This window comes from Balaenoptera ricei, chromosome 2, assembly GCF_028023285.1.
Source record: "Balaenoptera ricei isolate mBalRic1 chromosome 2, mBalRic1.hap2, whole genome shotgun sequence".
Taxonomy (NCBI): domain Eukaryota; kingdom Metazoa; phylum Chordata; class Mammalia; order Artiodactyla; family Balaenopteridae; genus Balaenoptera; species Balaenoptera ricei.
This window is the reverse complement of record NC_082640.1, coordinates 140,442,192-140,465,251: the sequence shown is the minus strand read 5'-3', so window position 1 is coordinate 140,465,251 and position 23,060 is coordinate 140,442,192. Positions and strand designations below refer to the sequence as shown.

Below are 23,060 nucleotides of genomic sequence, written 5' to 3'. Positions count from 1 at the left end.
TTCTATTTCTCTGAGATTTCTTATTTATTCATTCATTCAAATATATTTTCTTTCACATCCTTGAGCATATTATAAAATCTTTGTCTGATAAATCCAACATCTGGGTCATCTGTGGAGGACTGCCACCAATGATTGCTTTTTGAGTTTGATTTTTGTTCTTGAGTATGAGTTACATTTTTCCTGTTTCTTCATATATCTAGAGACCTTGGATTGTGTTTTGGACATTGTGAGTGCCATGTTTTAGAGTCTGGATGCTGTTATAGTCCTCTGAAAAGTATTGATTTTTCTTTTTTCCCTTAATTTTTTTTTTATTTTATTTTTAGCAAATAATTAACCTGGCTAGACTCAAATCCCAAACTATCTCCCATGCATGGATAGCAGCTGAAATCTCAGTTCAATTTCTTTATCCTTAACTGTGCTGCTGCTTGGAGTATGTCCTGCACATGTTTAGTTCAGGTATCAGATAAAAATTTGGCAGAGTTTATTATAATCAGAATTTGGAGCTTCCTCTATCTGGCTATCTTCTTCCCGAGATTTCCCACTCACTTTCCATCTGGAATAGTTTCTTGAATTTTGTCCTATGATTCTTCAAGCCAGTAAAATAGCAGGTTTCTCTTCAAGTTTTGGCTGCCCCATGGATGGGACTTTCCCTCAGGCTAGAAGCTGTAAAAAATAGGAAACTCACTCAGTGTCAGTTCCTTCTTCTAAAGGGTTGCTCTCCAGTGCCTTCAGTGCTTTTTATATTTTGTCCAGAACTTATCTTTGCTTTCTGTAGAAGGTTGGGTCCAATGGAAGCTACGCAGCTAATACCAGAAGTAGAACCCTGCACATAGTTTTTGAATTCATCTCACAAATGCTACTTCCATTTTGAAATTAGAATGCCAAACTAAGCATCAAAAATAAGAAAATAAGGTAGTCTCAATTAGTAAATTTTAAAATGTATTTTGATAACTATAAGGCCTAAAACAGTCTCAAAAAGAGTTTCATGGTGCTAAGACACAATGAAATTAGATCTCTGGCTCCTATGACCCTATCATTACAGAATAGATGGCTTTTAGTGGATGGACCTTATGACCATGGAAAAATAAAAAATTCTGAAAATGCTGGCTGGTCTAGTAAGAGAGTCTAGAAGGGAAAGCTACTTGAGCTTAGGAGTAGATAAAAGATATAAACCCAGGGTTGTAAGCAGGGATTTTTCAAATGGGACAAGTGCGTGGAGGGTTGGCTCAGCAACAGAATAGAACAGAATAGGAAATAAGGCTAGGGGTATAAGAACTGGAGTAATGAAAGCAGTAAATTAAAGAAGTACCACAGCTTAAGATAGATAAAGAAAATCCCAGTGACTCAGGAGAGAAATTATAACAGAATATTGGGAAGGTGGCAATCATTCCTATTACAGAGGATGATGCAGCCTCTATTTTTTTTTACCACCATCCTCACCAAATTCTGGTTAAGTCATATTTCAGGGTGGTGGAAGTGAGACACTGATGGCATTTTAGCCTATTTCTTTAATTATGGCCTAAATTACCATACACTCCTGCTTTAGTCTTATAGGATCAGCTGGTCTGCATGAAAGATCAGAAATGTAGTTTAGCTGAATGTTATTGTGTCTCTGCAAGATGCTAATGATGCCTCGCATCCTAATACATTAATTAATATGGCTCAAGGATTGAGTGAACATGGGACAGAAAGGTTTACATAGTAATTAAAACTGTTAGACATTCGGGAGAGAGAGAGAAAATGCATTATTTGTAAATGGCTAACTGGGAGATAACCTGACCTTGAGTCAGATAATGATGCCTTTTACACTCTTATCCAGCTATAAAATTGTATGTGTCCTTGACCAGCGATGTAAGGTTGAAAGCTTAACTTTTATTCCCACCCCACCTTAATTCTAACTTGCCATTATAGGGACTAAGCATCTACCATAGGTTTACACCTTTTTGTGCCAATCGGTTATTTTTTCCATTAAAAATGATATGTCTCCTATAGTCTTACAAATATGCTTATTTTTTTCTAAAATGGAAAGGAATATTAGAATAAAAATAATTTTATTGTATGCATTTTAATGTTAAAAGTTATATTATAATTCTGATAAAAGTAAATAAATTCAAATATATCACAGAAATCATACAAATAATGGCAAAGCAAACAGCAATAAAAAAACCTTAATGGGAAAAAAGGACCAATACCAACAAACAATCATATCAATAAATATAAACTATTTGTTTATCCTATAAAGAGTTTGTAAAAAAGAAACTCTATAATATTTTGTTTAAAGTTAATGAGACACACTTGAAATGTCAGCAATAGACAAAAACTTAAAAGCTAATATCAAGAAAAGAAAAAAAAACAAATAAAAAGGCCATTACATAATTTCAACAATACATGTTCCAAAAATTTCTAAGAAAAATGAGTTAAACAATGAAATGTAATCTATCAGAGACTTCAACCCTTACAAAATCTGTGTGGGATGGGATATAAATAGAGTCAAATAAAATTACAATAAATTATTTAAAAGAGCGATCCTGTTCTTCAGTAATCCTTATTCTTTTACACTATTCCTTTTGAGAATTTGATTACATATATAGGATCTGTCTCCAGAAACAATTTGCCAACAATTTCAGGTATTCAAGAACTTCCTGAAGCTACATTACCATCCCTTAGTACACATTAGGATAATAATGGCTAACATTTATAAGTTAGCACATTCCCAAGTGCGAGGTATTATACTAAACACTTTATATGCATTTTAATTTCATTCGTATAACACCTTTATAAGATAGGTACTACTTTTACCCTCAAACAATCTACGAGATCAATACTGTCATTATTTCCATTTTACAGATCAGGAGAGTGACGCTTAGATGTACTGTTACTTGTGCAATGCCATACAGCCAATGAGCAGGAGAGATGGGATTTATTTAGATCCTTATCTCTCTGACCCCAGGTTTCCAGCTCTTAATCACTATGATATACTGTCTCTCACTAAGGTCTTTTCATATTAATTAAAAAATCAATATACCTGAAAAAGAGATATAAACATATCCCAAAGTATATCCAATCCCATTTTTTATTTATATCACCCTCATTGCAAAAGAGAGTTTGAAGTAGTTACAGAGATACACACAGAATAAAAAATAAACATAGGAATGTGTGGAGGTGGGGTAAGAAAGTGAGATGAAACTAGAGGTAGACCCAGAATCAAAAATGAGTATCATAAGGTCATCTACGATTGATATAAAGGTGAGTCACATATTTGCCTCTGAACAGCATAGTAGCCAGGGAAAAGAAGAATTTAATCAATAATGTTTTACCTAGTACTGAATTGGAGGAAAAGATCTTTTCTAGGGAACATTGATTGTATGGACAATATCCTTAACAACATAATAGAGACTTTAAGATAAATGTTTCTTACAAGAATTTCGTACATATTTCTTGACGTAGGCCAAAGCAGAATGTCACAGTATATGTTGGGAAAGACAATTCTATCCAGGGTACAATGGAGTCTCAGAATACAACTCTGTAATGAACTGGATTGGGCAGAGGAGAAGATATGGAATAGACAGGGAAATGGACAGACTGTACATCCTTCAGGTAATTTTTTCAGCAATTAAGCCTCTGAATTTAACAGTTGATAGTAAATTTTTTCTAACAAGAATCTGGAGTACAGAAATTCTACATTGTTTAGTAGGCCACATTCGTATGCATGGACAATCAAGCAGAGGGTAAAACTGATAATTTCTTATGGAGGTTAAGGGGCCTGAAGAGGACAGATATCTGAATTTTAGACTTTCCACCAAAGGGAGTGTAGAGATAGTATCTATCTATATGTAGAGATAATGTCTAATTCGCACTGATGTGTAAATATGTAGTATTTGAGACATGGCTGGAATCCAAATGGAAAATTTTCTTTGTTTTTGTTAAATAAGAATGTTGCTATAATATAACGATATTATGGAAAGCTGCCAAGGCAGTACTTGAGAAAACATATTGCTCTTAATACCTTTATTAGTTTACAAAATAATAAATTAAGTATCTATATAAGAACAGATATGGAACAAAGTAACAAAAATTAAAAAATGAAAGAGCAGAAATAAACTATTCAAATTGACAATAACTAATATTTAAAACACAAGTTAGAGTTGCTACTTTGAAAAAGAATCAAATCACAGCACTGTTCTAGTTGCTAAAAGAATAAAATTAAATTTAAGAGAATTCAGATAGAGAGTTATTTCTGAATTTTATTCTGGAGATGGAGGAGAAGGGACCAAATTGAGGTCATAAAAAGGGGTAACATTAGAGTTATGCCTTTAAAGTTGGGTAAGATAAGGACAAACAGGAATAGAGCACTGGGAGGGAAAAACATTCCTGTAAGATGAAACGGCCTAAGGATATACAGACAGGGAAGCATACTCTGTGCCATTTAGAAATAAGGTAGGTAAGATTGGTTGAGACAAATCATGGAGGATCTCATTATCACCAAATATGTAGAAGAAGGAAGGAAGAATAAAGAGAAAAACAGACTGAAGTCTGAACTTTACGGAAACTCTCTGAGAGATAGCAAGAAACACGGTCAGTTTGAAAGTAGAGGATATAAATGCTCAACAGACATTTGTTGATTGAATAAAAGAAATGGCCATGACTATATGTTGTTATAGAAGTCAAAACACAAAAATGAGCCTAGTGATTTTACAAAGAGAATGTGAAAGCAAGATGACGTACTATTTGAATAAAGAAGTTTATAACCTAATTAGGAAGACCAAGAACTACAGAACATATAATACAAATAATCTAATATCTCATATTATATTTACCTTTATAGGTATGTATTTGAACATGTTTCTCTGTAGCGTTCCTAGAGAATTCTGAATCCATGTACCTTTTAAATTTAATACCTTTCATATGATAGCGAGGGGAAGGTATCTGAAATAATTCTGGAGGAGTTATCAGATGAACTTCCCTCCTGAGACTGGCAACTTAACTCTATTCAGAGAATTTTCTATATCAGAGTGAGTAAAACCAAACTTAGAAAGTTGCTAGGTATTCAGAAAAGAAGCTCTTTAAATTCAACCACATCTATGTATGCTTTATCACTAGACAACAAGAGGTATGGATTCTATGGTGATGTTATCACACTATGAAAAGGTGCTGTTGCTTTGGTGTTACCTCATAACACCAAAAGGTTATGCACCACAACAGTGAGTGCATTATTCTTAACACTGAAACTGAAGCCAGAGTTAGCTAAAATATTTAACTTTTAGGAAGTAAAAGTTTAGAAGTTGAATAAAATAATTTTCCAGGTGAGATTAATGGGTTGAAAGTAAGTCTGTCTGTCTATCTGGCTCTCTCTCTCTCCTCTATTTCTATTTTTATTTCTATATTTATATTTCTACTGATATATGTTTAAAAAATAAAGGTAACATCTCCACGTAAACTTAAAGGACAAGTTAATTACCATGCATTTAATTAACTTCAGTAGGATTATATTAAGGATAATAACAATACAGAAGTCTAAAAATATTTCATAAGACTGTTCTGTTTAAGACGCTATCTTGTTTATCTTCAGTGAATAGGCAATGAGGCCACATTAAAGCAAGCTTGTATGTATGCATAAGCCCAACGAGCCCAACGCCACTCTGGAAGCATAGATGAGGAACTCAGCCTGCGATGGGCTATGAGCCAATATCCATACATCTATACCCCACATCCAATGCCATACATACACTGGGACACTGATTCATCACTCAACCACATTGTCAATCAACAACAGTAGAAACATTCATGGTTTTCTGTTAATAGGTTAACACTGGCTTTTGTTTACTGACCTAAAGTATAAGGAAAGGGAGAAGCAAGGCATTTATAAATTTAGTTACATGACTAGCTGTTTCAAATGTCATAGGGACTTCATATTATGGGGTGAAGTAACATTTTCTAAACCTTTATACAAATAAACACCCCTTTACCAATATGACATCTTAACATTGCTAACCCAAACACGAATAGACATGATGAGGTAAATTTGTTTAATGGCAATACTGTCACCCTTACTGATGAAATCTTAAGTTGTTAGTATGGCTTTGTATATTAGACTATTTGTGATACATTCGTATAAATTCTGGTTTATATCATTTAATTAGCCTCCAGTGTAGAGGATATAAGTCATAGAAAATACAATATGCTCATGATGAGCTTCTTTTTTTAAAAAAAACATTGTTTTGTAAGGGTTAAGTTTTGAATACCTTTTAATTTCTTGTGATCATTCTTTCATGCTCAAAAATGTACCTGACATTCGAATGCTTTTTAAAGAATTATAAAATTTCCCTTAAAATATGGTTCATAGGATGAAGATTTGAAGTTAGATTTTCAAGTATAAATTTAAGAACTAATACTTACCTTTGATTCGAGGTAGACATTTGCTGATGACATTTTTGTAATTTTGCATATGTAACTAACTAAAGAGATGGCACAAAGAATAAACAGGCTATCGTTAATTAATGCTCGAACAAACACAGTCCATTTCAACTGATTTTCTGGGACATCTCCGTGGACTAGCATGGCACAAGTCAAGTTCACCACTAAAAAGAGAAGGCTTGCCAATATAAAGCCCAAATGCAACAGAATTCTGAAAGAAAAAAATGAGTTTATTAGCTGTTTATAAAACTAATGAGAAATTAAACTTAATACTGAGTTAGTGTGTACTTACTTTAAGTACAATAATTCCTTCAGTTTAAACTGCTTGTAATTTCATTAAATATAAATTTAATAATTACTCGGAGTTACTTGGGATATTTTTGCCATTATGAAATTAGTATCTAAGCCATTTAAAAATGGCATGAGATTCTAAAGCACTAATTTAAAAATAATCTCATGTGGACTTGAATTCAGTTGTCTCTACCAGGAAGAATAATATTGGACTATTTTAACATTAATTCAAGTAATCCTGAATTTTTCATTTTTGTAACTGCTGAGCACATTTTCATTGACCTTTCCATTCTAAGAATTATCAGGTTTTTATAATTTGCTTGGAAAATTAATATACAGTATATAAATTTAAATTGACCACTAATATTAACTTTAAGAGGTAAGGGAAATGTGTTTTAAACAATGTTCAGTTTTATGAACATCTGATTATCTATAGCAAACATTTCTTTCAAACAAGACTGAAGAGGAACATAGGGACAATATATGTAGAGTTTCACACACTCATCAATACCTCATCTTCTTATAAAGTTGCATATTTACTATGCATACAGAACTACTCCCAAAGTAAAATGCTTAACCACTTCCCCCTAAGAAAAATTGGACCACCTCTAATTTTTAAACTCTTCAGGTAAGGTGTGGCTGTCTGTATCAAGTAGCTGGAACAGCTTCCTGTATGAAAGTAATCCTAGTTCAAATACATTTATACCCCAAATTAACATGATCTAGAAATTTATTTGCCATTCTAATATCTTCCATTTTGGTCACTTTCAATAGTGGGAATCATAAAATGTTGTTTGCCTTTGGGAGTAATTTACACAAGGAAAAATTGAAGGTAATGTGTAATCTGTAACAAGCAATCTTTATTAAGTATACATGCAAGGTACAAAGATTTTAGTTTGAGAAGTTTAGATCTTAATATTCTCTCAGATTAAATACTAAAAACAAAAATTATATACTTTGAAACCCAAAATGGACCTTGAAATTATCCATGCATCCAGGGGATTATAGTAGTTTAGGAAACAAAGCACCAAGAGGTTAGATGAGTTGCATAGCTGGCAAGTTTGTGGGAGAATTGGTCTGAAACCCAAGGCTTCTGATTCCCAGGTTTAGCAATCTCATTTTTGAGGTGAATCAGTACTGAAATATTACTTATTTCATGGAACTGTACTATATATTCTTACTCTAAACAGCATAATCTATCTTGAGTATTTGTGGACCCTATGAAACAGTACTAAAACATCTGACATCTGAAGTGGGCCAGTGACAGAGCAGCAAAAAAAGGTGTTTGGCAGCAATACTGCTGAAGGGGAAAGACCAGATTACTCAATTCACTTCCTATGAACTAATCTAACTACTTGATCTTCTATAAAACTGCTAAGGCACCCTCAACTACAAAGCCCTTCTACCTTGAGAAGTGTACTGTGAAAAAAAATATAGATCTTGCTACTCATGAAACTTACTTGTGTTTGTCAAGTTCAGTTGCACATCTGACTTTACATATAACCTATAAAGAGAGTACAGAAAGAAAGTTTTGAAAACACATGTAATATAGTATTCTTAAATTTGTTTTGATTTTGTGTTTCAAAGTGATACAACAAATAATAGATAGCAAGCAAAACTCAAAAGTTAACAGTTGAACTACGCTGAAGAAAAAATAGTCAGATTTCCAAAGGTTTAATATAATAAATTAATAACTTTCTATGGTATAATCTTAAATTTCTATATTTTTAAACAGAATTAATTCAGTTTAAACATTTATTGAACTTATTTTTTACATTGGAGTATAGTTGATTAACAATGTTATGTTAGTTTCAGGTGTACAGCAAAGTGATTCAGTTATACATATACATGCATCTATTTTTTTTTCAAATTCTTTTCCCATTTAGATTATTACAGAATATCAATCAGAGTTCCCTGTGCTATACAGTAGGTCCTTGTTGGTTATCCATTTTAAATATAGCAGTGTGTACATGTCAATCCCAAACTCCCTAACTATCCCTCCCTGCTACCCTTCCCCTTGGTAACCATAAGTTCGTTCTCTAAGTCTGTGAGTCTGTTTCTGTTTTGCAAATAAGCCAGACAATGGGCAGGATGGCTTGCCACCTATTCTAAACTTCATTATAGCACTCATGTTTTGTCTTAAAATGGAACAACTTACTTAAATATGAATATGGGTGAGTGTTCTCCCAATATTATTTATCCCTAAGATGAAATAAAATAGTAAAAAGAAAGAAGGGAACAAAAAATGAACACAAAGATGAGATCATATTTAGTAAAGTTACTTTCTTCATAAAGCCTTGCAAAAGGCAGGTCCTCAAATATTTGATGAATAAAGTTAAGCAGGTAGGTTAAGTAGAATTTGAAATAAACATGGTAACTTCTGAAAACATACTGTGGAAGGTCTCAATTCCTAACTGGTGAATATGGACTTTATTATTTAGATAATGGGAAGATATGGAAGGTTTTTATGTAAGCACTCCAAATCACAGAATTTCATTAATCTGGCATCAACGTAAGGCAACTGCAGAGAAACTTCAGACTAGAAGTTGAAAGACTAATTACAAGACTACTGAAATAGAGTATGAACTTTGAGTGGGGTGTGGGGGGGCCTGGAAAGAAAGAGGCAAGTACAGAACATTATAAAGGAAAACAGTGTAAGTACTCAATAACTTACTGATTTCATTCAAACAGTTACTGAGCACACACTATGAAGGGTACCATGGATTCATACATACAGTAACTGTTTCTGCCCTCAAGGAGCTCAGTATATGGAAGAAAGAGATAAACCAACTATTTTGAAACATTATGTCATCAATGCAAAAGATGCTACCACAACAGCTAAGGGAGATAGACTAATTCATTACAGGAAATGGTGAGAGGTAAGGGGAAAGAAGGGAGACTGTGTAAAGGGTCAGGCAGGCAGGACTTAGAGAAGTCACATTTGAGTCAAGTTATGAAGGATAAATGAGTGTTAGACAGGTAAATGCTCAGGCAAAGATAGCAGCCTGTGCGTCTACTCATATCTATTGTATTTTGGTTAACAAGCTAGATGTGATAGAGGATTCTAAAATACTGCCCTATTAATCTCAAATTGTACCACTTAAATCATCCTCAGATACATCTGTTTTCTTTGTCTTTACTACTATATAGCCTTTTACTTGGTCTCTCTGCTTCCATTCTTAACTCCATCTGTATCTTTAGAAGATAACTATTCATTTTGCTATTTTTCCTTTATTCTCGCCTCTCTACATGTTATATTTTTACCTAAAAATTGTCCTAAAATATATATGACATAAAACTACAATTTAACCCATTTTTAAGTGTACAGTTTCGTTGCACTGAGTACATTCACATTGTTGTGCAACCATCACCATCAACCATCTCCAAAACTTTTTCATCCTCCCAAATTGAAATTCTGTATCCATCGAACAATAACTCCTTATTCCTCTCCCCTCCAGCCTCTGGCAACCACCATTCTAATTTCTGTCTCTATGAATTTGGCTACTCTAGGTACCTCATATAAGGGAAATTATACAATATTTGTCCTTTTGTGACTGGCTTATTTCACTCAGCATAATGTCTTCAAGGTTCATCCATGACATCATACATGTAGATGTGTCAGAATTTCCTTCCTTTTAAGGCTGAATAATATTCCATTTTATGTACATATCATATTTTGTTTAAACATTCATCCACTGATGATCACCTGAGTAGCTTCTACCTTTTGGATACTGTGAATAATGCTGCTATAAACATGTCCTATACATGAACATGTTCTATATATGATTTAAAAAATCATTTGAGAGTAAGTTGCATATGTGATGCCCCTTTACCTCTAAATATTTCAATGTATACTTCCTTAAAAAAGAAATTCTCTTATATAATCAGTATGATTATAAAAATCATAAAACTGGATGCTGATAAAACACCATTATCTAATCTGCAGACCTTATTCAGATTTTTGCCATTTGGTCCCCAAAATGCCATTTACGGGAGGGAAAAATCCAAGATTACACATAGATTTCATGTATATTTAATCCCTCAATTGTTATTTTTCCCCGTTGTCTTTCATGATATTCAGTTTTAAAGAGTTCAGACCAGTGATTTTGTAGAATGCTTCTCACTGGGTTTATCAGATGTTTCCTCATGATTAGATTCAGAATTTGCGTTTTGGTAGGAATACCACAGAAATGATGGTGCTGCATTCTTCTCAGTGCATTATATCATGAGGTTCCTGATGTTGATTTGTCCTGGTACTGTGATGTTAACTTTGATCATTGGTTAAGATGGTATCTACCAGGTTTCTCCATGGTTAAGTTACTGTTTTTCCCACTGTAATGAGTATCATGTGGAGAGGTATTCAGAGACTAGTAAATATCTTTTATTCATCAAACTTCCATGTGCTAGTTTTAGCATCTGTCAATCATTCTTGCCTGAATAAATTATTATTATGATGGAACACCTTCTTTTAAAAAAGTAAATCTGATCATACTATTCCGGGAAAAAGCCCATACTCCTTTGATACAGAAAAGGTCTTTTATCACCTAGTTCCACCTTCCCATCATTATATCCTTTTATCCTCGTCTTCAATCTTATGGTCTGCTCATTATGAATTATTTACAACTTTCAAATAAGGGGTTTAATTTCACATCTCCGTGCCTCTGTACATGCTTTTACTTTACCTGAAATATGATTTCATGGTCATAGAGCAAATTCATACTCATCCTTCAACACCTTATTCTATGTCATTTTTTATGTTGTCACCTTAAGTGCCTTAGGAAGAGGGAAACCACTCTGTATCCCTGCATTACAAATCATACTTTATGGCATTTATTTACATTTTTATTCCCCTCTTAAGAGAGACTGTAACTTACTCATATGTATAGCCCCAGTGCCCAGCATGATACCTGGTTCACAGTAGGTTCAGAAAATGTTTGAATAAATGAGCAGTGAATTTAGGTCAAAGCAAGTACTTTGGCATCTTGTTGTGGTGTGGGCGAGTATGGGAAATACAGCACAAGCAGAAACTGAAGGGGGAAAGCAGTCGTCCAATCACGGAGACCTTGTATAAAAATGTCAAAGGATTAGACCTTAACTCCCACAAACTCTGTAATATTATTTTATGCTCAAGTGATTTCTTAGGTGACAGTGTAGACAATGGATTAGAATGGCATAAAGAATTCCAGTTAAAAGACTGTTGCATTTGAGTGAGTCCACGCAATCTCATTCTCAGGTTTTGAATCTAAAGAACTGATAGAATGAAAGTCCCACTAACAACAATTTTAAAAAGTCAGGTCATAGAATTGATTCTTAGTTTTAAAATTTATTAGATATAGGCAGAAATAGAGATGGCAGGTGAGTTTTGGAATATAAGAAGTAAATCACAATCACCTACAGAGGTGACAGCTGCAACTCAAAGTAGAATATATTTGGGGGAACAAATGTAGAATGAGAAATCAACCTGTGATATGTTCACATTTAATAGTCAAAATGAAAAAGCCCAAAAAGTGAAGAAAAGAGAGATGAGCAAAGGACACAGACTTAAGAATCAGACTAGTCACAGCAGTGGAGTAGTTTAGAGGTGAAAGGAAGAAAGTTCAGCCTTTGTTAAATTCTGCAAAAAGTCAAGAATAATTAAGAAACAACCATTTGATTGAGGTATCTTGAAGAGAATAGTTTTCAGGGGAATGACAGGAAAAAATGCCAGGAAGTAAGATGACAAAGGCAGTAAGCACAGACTATATGAGATATATTTGAAGATAGGAGATAAGAAAAGGAAAATTTGTATTGGAAATCATGTATTGGAATATTGCAGGTTTCTGCATGCCAGGTTTTCTACTATGCAAGGGGTTTGCACAGCAAACATCCTTGAAAATTAGAGATAGTGTCTACCTTAGGGTCAGAGGGAAGATCTGTCTCCTGACTGGTATAATATAGAGAACATTTCCCTCCCTGGAGATATTCCAGGGGAGTAAAGTCTTCCTCTCTCTCCTTGGTGGAGATTTGCTTACATTCCAGAGTAAAGATAAGGTCTGTCTGTCTTCCTCATTTTGGGGTTTCTCTCCTGTAACACACCTTGCTGCATACACAGGTAACATCTGGCTCTCACTGTGTTGCCTTACAGGAATTGGGCTTGGGCACTTGATTCAAAACATTGCTTTGGTTGCTTTTTGTTTTTTTGCCATGAGTAATAAATGGTCTTTTTCTCTGACCCATGGGTCTTCTGTTTTCTGTTGGTATATGTATTATAAAACTGTGGCAGGCTAACCTGTCAGCTTTCAAGTAGGGTAAAATCCCAGACTTTCACAGTTTCTGATTTAATAATCTGCTGATCGAAAATGAACTAGAGGGAGTGAAATGGTAAATGGAGGAGAGTGGGAGTGAGGAAAGGAGAATTCAATTGTTAAAGAAGGCTCTAGGTGAGGCAGGTCAGCCCTGAAAAGGAAAACACATACTATTGAGTCAAGAGGGTAGAAAAGATAGTTGAAAAAAAACTTGGAGGTCTGCACAGAAAATTTAAAATAATCTACAAACCCCTCTTTGCTAGAATAAGAAATGGGAGGCTTCCCTGGTGGTGCAGGGGTTGAGAATCCGCCTGCCAATGCAGGGGACACGGGTTCGAGCCCTGGTCAGGGAAGATCCCACATGCCGCGGAGCAACTGGGCCCGTGAGCCACAACTACTGAGCCTGCGCGTCTGGAGCCTGTGCTCCGCAACAAGAGAGGCCGCGATAGTGAGAGGCCTGTGCACCGCGATGAAGAGTGGCCCCCGCTCGCCGCAACTAGAGGAAGCCCACGCACAGAAACGAAGACCCAACACAGCCAAAAATAAATAAATAAATAAAAAAAATTAAAAAAAAAAAGGGGGGAGAAAAGGATGGAACTAATTCATTAAAAAAAAAGAAAGAAATGGGGATGTAGCATAGACACAACATTTTGATGTAAAGAAGATGGATGAGAGAATTTGGCAGATGGATTCTATTCTTTTCTAGTAAAGTAGGAGGCAAGGTCATATCCTCAGAAGGGATGTTAGATTTAAGCCCTTGGAATATGGAAAACATTTGGAACACATGAATAGAAGGGGTATTAAAGATTATATTGAGAAGCAGAGAGGTCCAGTTAAAGTTAGGCAGTTGACAGTATATGTGGTCAGTAAGGGTTCCTAATTTGAAAATTGAAACATTCTAACAGAAAAAAAAGATGCCATTATAAAAAGTTCAAATAACTACACTGCATTTTTCAAGCAAAAATTTAGAACTATTTAGACATGTGGAGCTATTGCAGAGAAAGAAAAAGTGGGTGAGTGAACCACATCGGCACAGCAAAGTCAAGGGATGAGGAATACTAGACTGACCATAGGTTCTAAATGCAAATAACATCAAAAAGAAGCTAATGGAGTGGGGAAACAAAAGGGGCAAAGTGAGTAAAGGTTAGGATGAGGGTAAAAAACATATAAAGGGATGAATTCCAGATGTATAAGGGGAAAGAGAAGAAACTGGTTGGAAAGAATTGCTTCATTTTCAAGAGTTGATCCAAGGTGTGGTCATGCTGTTGAGTAGCTCAAATAGAAATGGAGGGTTTTAGAGCTCTGAGAAGCCACTGAATTGAGAGACATTGGATGCATTATCAATATGGGCTTTGAAGAACATCTATAGATGTTCAAGAGACAAGGCCAGGAGAAAGAAAGTGATGATTCATCCAGGAAAGTGGAAGTTATTATTATAGCCAGTGATGACCTAATCAGATGGCATGGGTTTAAGAGAGATGATGATGGTATAACATCAGAAGGAGTACTGGGCTAACTGTTCTTCCCACAAATTGAGATGGGGTGTTTACAAAGGGTTGTCTGGAAAAAGCTAGATTTCAGTGAAGGCATTTAAAAGGTTCAAATGAAGAAGAGAATGGGGACAGGGTAGAAAGTGTAATCTAAAAGGTCATGGGATGGGATAAATAATGAGTGTGAGAGGGAGTTGAGCTGAACAAGGAAAGAATTAAAGGTCAGCAGTCGTCCCAGATTTGCAGAATGTTACAATGCATCATATAAACACAACCAGGTGCTTCGATCACATTGAGATTATAATAAGGTTAAAAATGATGACCTGATATTAGTAGATTCCAAGTATTTTGTAGAATATAGCTAACAGGACATGATGCTAGGTAAACAAAATTAATATAAAAAATGTCAAGCAATTATCATTTGTTAAGATGTTAAGACAGTGAATGATAGTTCATGAAGCACAGTAAACATGTACTTTATGTAGATTTCCAGAAGTTTAGAATGGTAAATAGCATACATGTAAATGATTGGCTGATGCCAATTTATGTCAGAGGGGCCATATATTTCCAGGTCTTTCTTAGTATCAGAAAAAATGAATAAATGGGCCATTTTATTTTATTTTTTAATTAAACATTAAAAAAAACTGAAGTATATTTGATTATATTAGTTTCAGGTGTACAACATAGTGATTCAAAAATTTTTAGTAAATTATACTCCATTTAAAGTTATTATAAAATATTGGCCATATTCCCTGTGTTGTATAATATATCCTTGCAGTTTATGTACTGTGTACATAGGAGTCTGTACTTCTTTTTTTTTTTTTTTTTTTTTTTTAAACATCTTTATTGAAGTATAATTGCCTTACAATAGTGTGTTAGCTTCTGCTTTATAACAACGTGAATCAGTTATACATATACAATATGTTCCCATTTCTCTTCCCTCTTGCATCTCCCTCCCTCCCACCCTCCCCATCCCACCCCTCTAGGTGGTCACAAAGCACCGAGCTGATCTCCCTGTGCTATGCGGCTGCTTCCCACTAGCTATCTATTTTACATTTGGTAGTGTATATATGTCCATGACACTCTCTTACCCTGTCACATCTCACCCCACCCCCTCCCCATATCCTCAAGTCCATTCTCTAGTAGGTCTGTGTCTTTATTCCCGTCTTGCCACTAGGTTCTTCATGGCCTTTTTTTTTTTCCTTAGATTCCGTATATATGTGTTAGCATACTGTATTTGTTTTTCTCTTTCTGACTTACTTCACTCTGTATGACAGACTCTAACTCCATCCACCTCATTACAAATACCTCCATTTCATTTCTTTTTATGGCTGAGTAATATTCCATTGTATATATGTGCCACATCTTCTTTATCCATTCGTCTGTCGATGGACATTTAGGTTGCTTCCAGGTCCTGGCTATTGTAAATAGAGCTGCAATGAACATTGTGGTACATGACACTTTTTGACCTATGGTTTTCTCAGGGTATATGCCCAGTAGTGGGATTGCTGGGTCGTATGGTAGTTCTATTTGTAGTTTTTTAAGGAACCTCCATACTGTTCTCCATAGTGGCTGTATCAATTTACATTCCCACCAACAGTGCAAGAGTGTTCCCTTTCCTCCACACCCTCTCCAGCATTTATTGTTTCTAGATTTTTTGATGATGGCCATTCTGACCGGTGTGAGATGATATCTCATTGTAGTTTTGATTTGCATTTCTCTAATGATTAATGATGTTGAGCATTCTTTCATGTGTCTGTAGGCCATCTGTATATCTTCTTTGGAGAAATGTCTATTTAGGTCTTCTGCCCATTTTTGGATTGGGTTGTTCGTTTTTTTGTTATTGAGCTGCATGAGCTGCTTGTAAATCTTGGAGATTAATCCTTTGTCAGTTGCTTCATTTGCAAATATTTTCTCCCATTCTAAGGGTTGTCTTTTGGTCTTGTTTATGGTTTCCTTTGCTGTGCAAAAGCTTTTAAGTTTCATTAGGTCCCATTTGTTTATTTGTGTTCTTATTTCCATTTCTCTGGGAGCTGGGTCAAAAAGAATCTTGCTGTGATGTATGTCATAGAGTGTTCTGCCTATGTTTTCCTCTAAGAGTTTGATAGTGTCTGGCCTTACACTTAGGTCTTTAATCCATTTGGAGTTTATTTTTGTGCATGGTGTCAGGGAGTGTTCTAATTTCATACTTTTACATGTACCTGTCCAATTTTCCCAGCACCACTTATTGAAGAGGCTGTCTTTTCTCCACTGTATATGCTTGCCTCCTTTATCAAAGATAAGGTGACCATATGTGTGTGGGTTTATCTCTGGGCTTTCTATCCTGTTCCATTGATCTATATTTCTGTTTTTGTGCCAGTACCAAACTGTCTTGATTACTGAAGCTTTGTAGTATAGTCTGAAGTCAGGGAGCCTGATTCCCCCAGCTCCATTTTTCGTTCTCAAGATTGCTTTGGCTATTCGGGGTCTTTTGTGTTTCCATACAAATTGTGAAATTTTTTGTTCTAGTTCTGTGAAAAATGCCAGTGGTAGTTTGATAGGGATTGCATTGAATCTGTAGATTGCTTTGGGTAGTAGAGTCATTTTCACAATGTTGATTCTTCCAATCCAGGAACATGGTATATCTCTCCATCTATTTGTATCATCTTTAATTTCTTTCATCAGTGTCTTATAATTTTCTGCATACAGGTCTTTTGTCTCCTTAGGTAGGTTTATTCCTAGATATCTTATTCTTTTTGTTGCAATGGTAAACGGGAGTGTTTTCTTAATTTCACTTTCAGATTTTTCGTCATTAGTGTATAGAAATGCAAGCGATTTCTGTGCATTAATTTTGTATCCTGCTACTTTACCAAATTCATTGATTAGCTCTAGGAGTTTTCTGGTAGCCTCTTTAGGATTCTCTATGTATAGTATCATGTCATCTGCAAATAGTGACAGCTTTACTTCTTCTTTTCCGATTTGGATTCCTTTTATTTCTTTCTCTTCTCTGATTGCTGTGGCTAAAACTTCCAAAACTATGTTGAATAATAGTGGTGAGAGTGGGCAACCTTGTCTTGTTCCTGATCTTAGTGGAAATGGTTTCAGTTTTTCACCATTGAGGACAATGTTGGCTGTGGGTTTGTCATATATGGCCTTTATTATGTTGAGGAAAGTTCCCTCTATGCCTACTTTCTGCAGGGCTTTTATCATAAATGGGTGTTGAATTTTGTCGAAAGCTTTCTCTGCATCTATTGAGATGATCATATGGTTTTTCTCCTTCAATTTGTTAATATGGTGTATCACATTGATTGATTTGCGTATATTGAAGAATCCTTGCATTCCTGGGATAAACCCCACTTGATCATGGTGTATGATCCTTTTAATGTGCTGTTGGATTCTGTTTGCGAGTATTTTGTTGAGGATTTTTGCATCTATGTTCATCAGTGATATTGGCCTGTAGTTTTCTTTTTTTGTGACATCTTTGTCTGGTTTTGGTATCAGGGTGATGGTGGCCTCGTAGAATGAGTTTGGGAGTGTTCCTCCCTCTGCAATATTTTGGAAGAGTTTGAGAAGGATAGGTGTTAGCTCTTCTCTAAATGTTTGATAGAATTCACCTGTGAAGCCATCTGGTCCTGGGCTTTTGTTTGTTGGAAGGTTTTTAATCACAGTTTCAATTTCAGTGCTTGTGATTGGTCTGTTCATATTTTCTATTTCTTCCTGGTTCAGTCTCGGCAGTTTGTGCATTTCTAAGAATCTGTCCATTTCTTCCAGGTTGTCCATTTTATTGGCATAGAGTTGCTTGTAGTAATCTCTCATGATCGTTTGTATTTCTGCAGTGTCAGTGGTTATTTCTCCTTTTTCATTTCTAATTCTATTGATCTGAGTCTTCTCCCTTTTTCTCTTGATGAGTCTGGCTAATGGTTTATCAATTTTGTTTATCTTCTCAAAGAACCAGCTTTTAGTTTCATTGATTTTTGCTATTGTTTCCTTCATTTCTTTTTCATTTATTTCTGACCTGATCTTTATAATTTCTTTCCTTCTGCTGGCTTTGGGGTTTTTTTGTTCTTCTTTCTCTAATTGCTTTAGGTGCAAGGTTAGGTTGTTTACTCGAGATGTTTCCTGTTTCTTGAGGTAGGCTTGTATTGCTATAAACTTCCCTCTTAGCACTGCTTTTGCTGCGTCCCATAGGTTTTGGGTCGTCGTATCTCCATTGTCATTTATTTCTAGGTATTTTTTGATTTCCCCTTTGATTTCTTCAGTAATCACTTCATTATTAAGTAATGTATTGTGTAGCCTCCATGTGTTTGTATTTTTTACAGATCTTTTCCTGTCATTGATATCTAGTCTCATAGCGTTGTGGTCGGAAAAGATACTTGATACGATTTTAATTTTCTTAAATTTACCAAGGTTTGATTTGTGACCCAAGATATGATCTATCCTGGAGAATGTTCCATGAGCACTTGAGAAAAATGTGTATTCTGTTGTTTTTGGGTGGAATGTCCTATAAATATCAATTAAGTCCATCTTGTTTAATGTATCATTTAAAGCTTGTGTTTCCTTATTTATTTTCATTTTGGATGATCTGTCCATTGGTGAAATTGGGGTGTTAAAGTCCCCTACTATGATTGTGTTGCTGTCGATTTCCCCTTTTATGGCTGTTAGTACTTGCCTTATGTATTGAGGTGCTCCTATGTTGGGTGCATAAATATTTACAATTGTTATACCTTCCTCTTGGATCGATCCCTTGATCATTATATAGTGTCCTTCTTTGTCTCTTGTAATAGTCTTTATTTTAAAGTCTATTTTGTCTGATATGAGAATTGCTACTCCAGCTTTCTTTTGATTTCCATTTGCATGGAATATCTTTTTCCATCCCCTCACTTTCAGTCTGTATGTGTCTCTAGGTCTGAAGTGGGTCTCTTGTAGACAGCATATATATGGGTCTTGTTTTTGTATCCATTCAGCCAGCCTGTGTCTTTTGGTGGGAGCATTTAATCCATTTACATTCAAGGTAATTATCGATATGTATGTTCCTATTCCCATTTTCTTAAATGTTTTGGGTTTGTTATTGTAGGTGTTTTCCTTCTCTTGTGTTTCTTGCCTAGAGAAGTTCCTTTAGCATTTGTTGTAAAGCTGGTTTGGTAGTGCTGAACTCTCTCAGCTTTTGCTTGTCTGTAAAGGTTTTAATTTCTCCATCACATTTGAATGAGATCCTTGCTGGGTAGAGTAATCTTGGTTGTAGGTTCTTCTCCTTCATGACTTTAAGTATATCCTGCCACTCCCTTCTGGCTTGCAGAGTTTCTGCTGAAAGATCAGATGTTAACCTTATGGGGATTCCCTTGTGTGTTATTTGTTTTTTTTCCCTTGCTGCCTTTAATATGTTTTCCTTATATTTAATTTTTGACAGTTTGATTAATATGTGTCTTGGTGTGTTTCTCCTTGGGTTTATCCTGTATGGGACTCTCTGTGCTTCCAGGACTTGATTAACTATTTCCTTTCCCATATTAGGGAAGTTTTCAACTATAATCTCTTCAAATATTTTCTCAGTCCCTTTCTTTTTCTCTTCTTCTTCTGGGACCCCTATAATTCGAATGTTGGTGCGTTTAATGCTGTCCCAGAGGTCTCTGAGACTGTCCTCAGTTCTTTTCATTCTTTTTTCTTTATCCTGCTCTGCAGTAGTTATTTCCACCATTTTATCTTCCAGGTCACTTATCCTTTCTTCTGCCTCAGTTATTCTGCTATTGATCCCATCTAGAGTATTTTTAATTTCATTTATTGTGTTGTTCATCATTGTTTGTTTGCTCTTTAGTTCTTCTAGGTCCTTGTTAAATGCTTCTTGCATTTTGTCTATTCTATTTCCAAGATTTTGGATCATCCTTACTATCATTATTCTGAATTCTTTTTCAGGTAGACTACCTATTTCCTCTTCATTTGTTAAGTCTAGTGTGTTTTGACCCTGCTCCTTCATCTGCTGTGTGTTTTTCTGTCGTCTCATTTTGCTTATCTTACTGTGTTTGGGGTCTCCCTATCACAGGTTGCAGGTTTGTAGTTCCCGTTGTTTTTGGTATCTGTCCCCAGTGGCTAAGGTTGGTTCAGTGGGTTGTGTAGGCTTCCTGGTGGAGGGAACTAGTGCCTGAGCTCTGGTGGATGAGGCTGGATCTTGTCTTTCTGGTGGGCACGTCCACGTCTGGTGGTGTATTTTGGGGTGTCTGTGGCCTTATTATGATTTTAGGCAGCCTCTCTGCTAATGGATGAGGCTCTGTTCCTGTCTTGCTAGTTGTTTGGCATAGGGTGTTCAGCACTGTAGCTTGCTGGTCATTGAGTGAAGCTGGGTCTTGATGTTGAGATGGAGATCTCTGAGAGATTTTTGCCGTTTGGTATTACGTGGAGCTGGGAGGTCTCTTGTGGACCAGTGTCCTGAAGTTGGCTCTCCCACCTCCGAGGTACGGCCCTGATGCCTGGCTGAAGCACCAAGAGCCTTTCGTCCACACGGCTCAGAGTAAGAGGGAGAAAAAATAGAAAGAAAGAAAGGAAGGAAGGAAGGAAGGAAGGAAGGAAGGAAGGAAGGAAGGAGGAAGGAAGGAAGGAAGGAAGGAAAGAAAGAAAGAAAGGAAGAAAGGAAAGAAAGAAAGAAGCTATAATATAGTGAAGTAAAATAAAGCTATTGTAAAGCAAAGCTATACAGACAAAATCTCCCCCAGAAGCATATACATATACACTCACAAAAAAAAAAGGCAAAGGGGAAAAATTAATATATCCTGCTCCCAAAGTCCACCTCCTGAATTTGGGATGATTCGTTGTCTATTCAGGTATTCAACAGATGCAGGCACATCAAGTTGTTTGTGGAGTTTTAATCCGCTTCTTCTGAGGCTGCTGGGACAGATTTCCCCTCCTCTTCTCTGTTCGCACAGCTCCTGGGGATCAGCTTTGGATTTGGACCCGCCTCTGCGTGTAGGTCGCCTGAGGGCGTCTGTTCCCCGCCCAGACAGGACGGGGTTAAAGGAGCAGCTGCTTCGGGGACTCTGGCTCGCCCAAGCCGCGGGGAGGGAGGGGTACAGAGGAGGCGGGGCGAGCCTGCGGCGTCAGAGGCCGGCGTGACGTTGCAGCAGCCTGAGGTGCGCAGTGCGTTCTCCCGGGGGATGTTGTCCCTGGATCACGGGACCCTGGCAGTGGCGGGCTGCACGGGCTCCCGGGAGGGGCGGTGTGGAGAGTGACCTGTGCTCGCACACAGGCTTCTTGGAGGCGGCAGCAGCAGCCCCAGCGTCTCACGCCCGTCTCTGGGGTCCGCGCTGATAGCCGCGGCTCGCGCCAGTTTCTGGAGTTCGTTTAGGCGGCGCTCTGAATCCCCTCTCCTTGCGCGCCGTGAAACAAAGAGGCAAGAAAAAGTCTCTTGCCTCTTCGGCAGCTGCAGACTTTTTCCCGGTCTCCCTCCCAGCCAGCTGTGGTGCGCTAACCCCTTCAGGCTGTGTTCACGCCGCCAACCCCAGTCCTCTCCCTGCGATCCGACTGAAGCCCGAGCCTCAGCTCCCAGCCCCGTCCGCCCTGGCGGGGGAGCAGACAAGCCTCTCGGGCTGGTGAGCGCTGCTCGGCGCCGAGCCTCTGTGCGGGAATCTCTCCGTTTTTCCCTCTGCGCCCCTGTTGCTATGGGATCCGCGCTGTTAGCTGCGGCTCGCGCCCGTCTCTGAAGTTCGTTTAGGCGGCGCTCTGAATCCCCTCTCCTCGCGCACCAGGAAACAGGGAAGAAAAAGTCTCTTGCCTCTTCGGCAGCTGCAGACTTTTTCCCGGACTCCCTCCCGGCTAGCTGTGGTGCACTAACTCCTTCAGGCTGTGTTCACGCCGCCAACCCCAGTCCTCTCCCTGCGACCGAAGCCCGAGCCTCAGCTCCCAGCCCCGCCCGCCCCGGCGGCTGAGCAGACAAGCCTCTCGGGCTAGTGAGTGCTGGTCAGCGCCGAGCCTCCGTGCGGGAAGTGCGGGAATCTCTCCGCTTTGCCCTCCGCACCTCTGTGGCTGCGCTCTCCTCCGTGGCTCCGAAGCTTCCCCCCTCTGCCACCCGCAGTCTCTGCCCGCGAAGGGGCTCCTAGTGCGTGGAAATCTTTCCTCCTTCACAGCTCCCTCCCACTGGTGCAGGTGCCGTCCCTATTCTTTTGTCTCTGTTATTTCTTTTTTCTTTTGCCCTACCCAAGTACGGGGGGAGTTTCTTGCCTTTTGGGACGTCTGACGTTTTCTGCCAGCGTTCAGTGGGTGTTCTGTAGGAGCAGTTCCACGTGTAGATGTATTTCTACTGTATCTGTGGGAAGGAAGGTGATCTCCGCGTCTTACTCTTCCGCCATCTTCTCTCCTCCCCCTGTACTTCTTAATACCCTTATCTTAATACCCCCTCTACCCTCTCTCCCCAGTAACCACTAGTTTGTTCTCTATATCCGTGAGTCTGTTTCTGTTTTGTTATATTCATTCATTTATTTTTTAGATTCCACATACAAATGATAACATATGGTATTTGTCTTTCTCTATCTGACTTATTTTACTGAGCATAATACCCTCCAAGTACATCCATGTTGTTGCAAATGGTAAAATTTCATCCTATTTTTATGGCTGAGTAGTA

General features: G+C 37.3%; 1 protein-coding gene across 1 annotated transcript in view; it reads right to left on the bottom strand.

Moving 5' to 3' along the window:
• The window catches only part of GPR137C (G protein-coupled receptor 137C), a 59,734-nt gene that overhangs the window by 13,484 nt on the left and 23,190 nt on the right, over positions 1-23,060 (bottom strand). Inside the window, exons 2-3 of the mRNA XM_059915712.1 lie at positions 8,166-8,209; positions 6,397-6,625 (exon numbers count right to left, since the gene is read on the bottom strand). Of these exons, the coding sequence (XP_059771695.1) occupies positions 6,397-6,625; positions 8,166-8,209 (273 nt within the window). The remainder of the gene's footprint in view (positions 1-6,396; positions 6,626-8,165; positions 8,210-23,060) is intronic.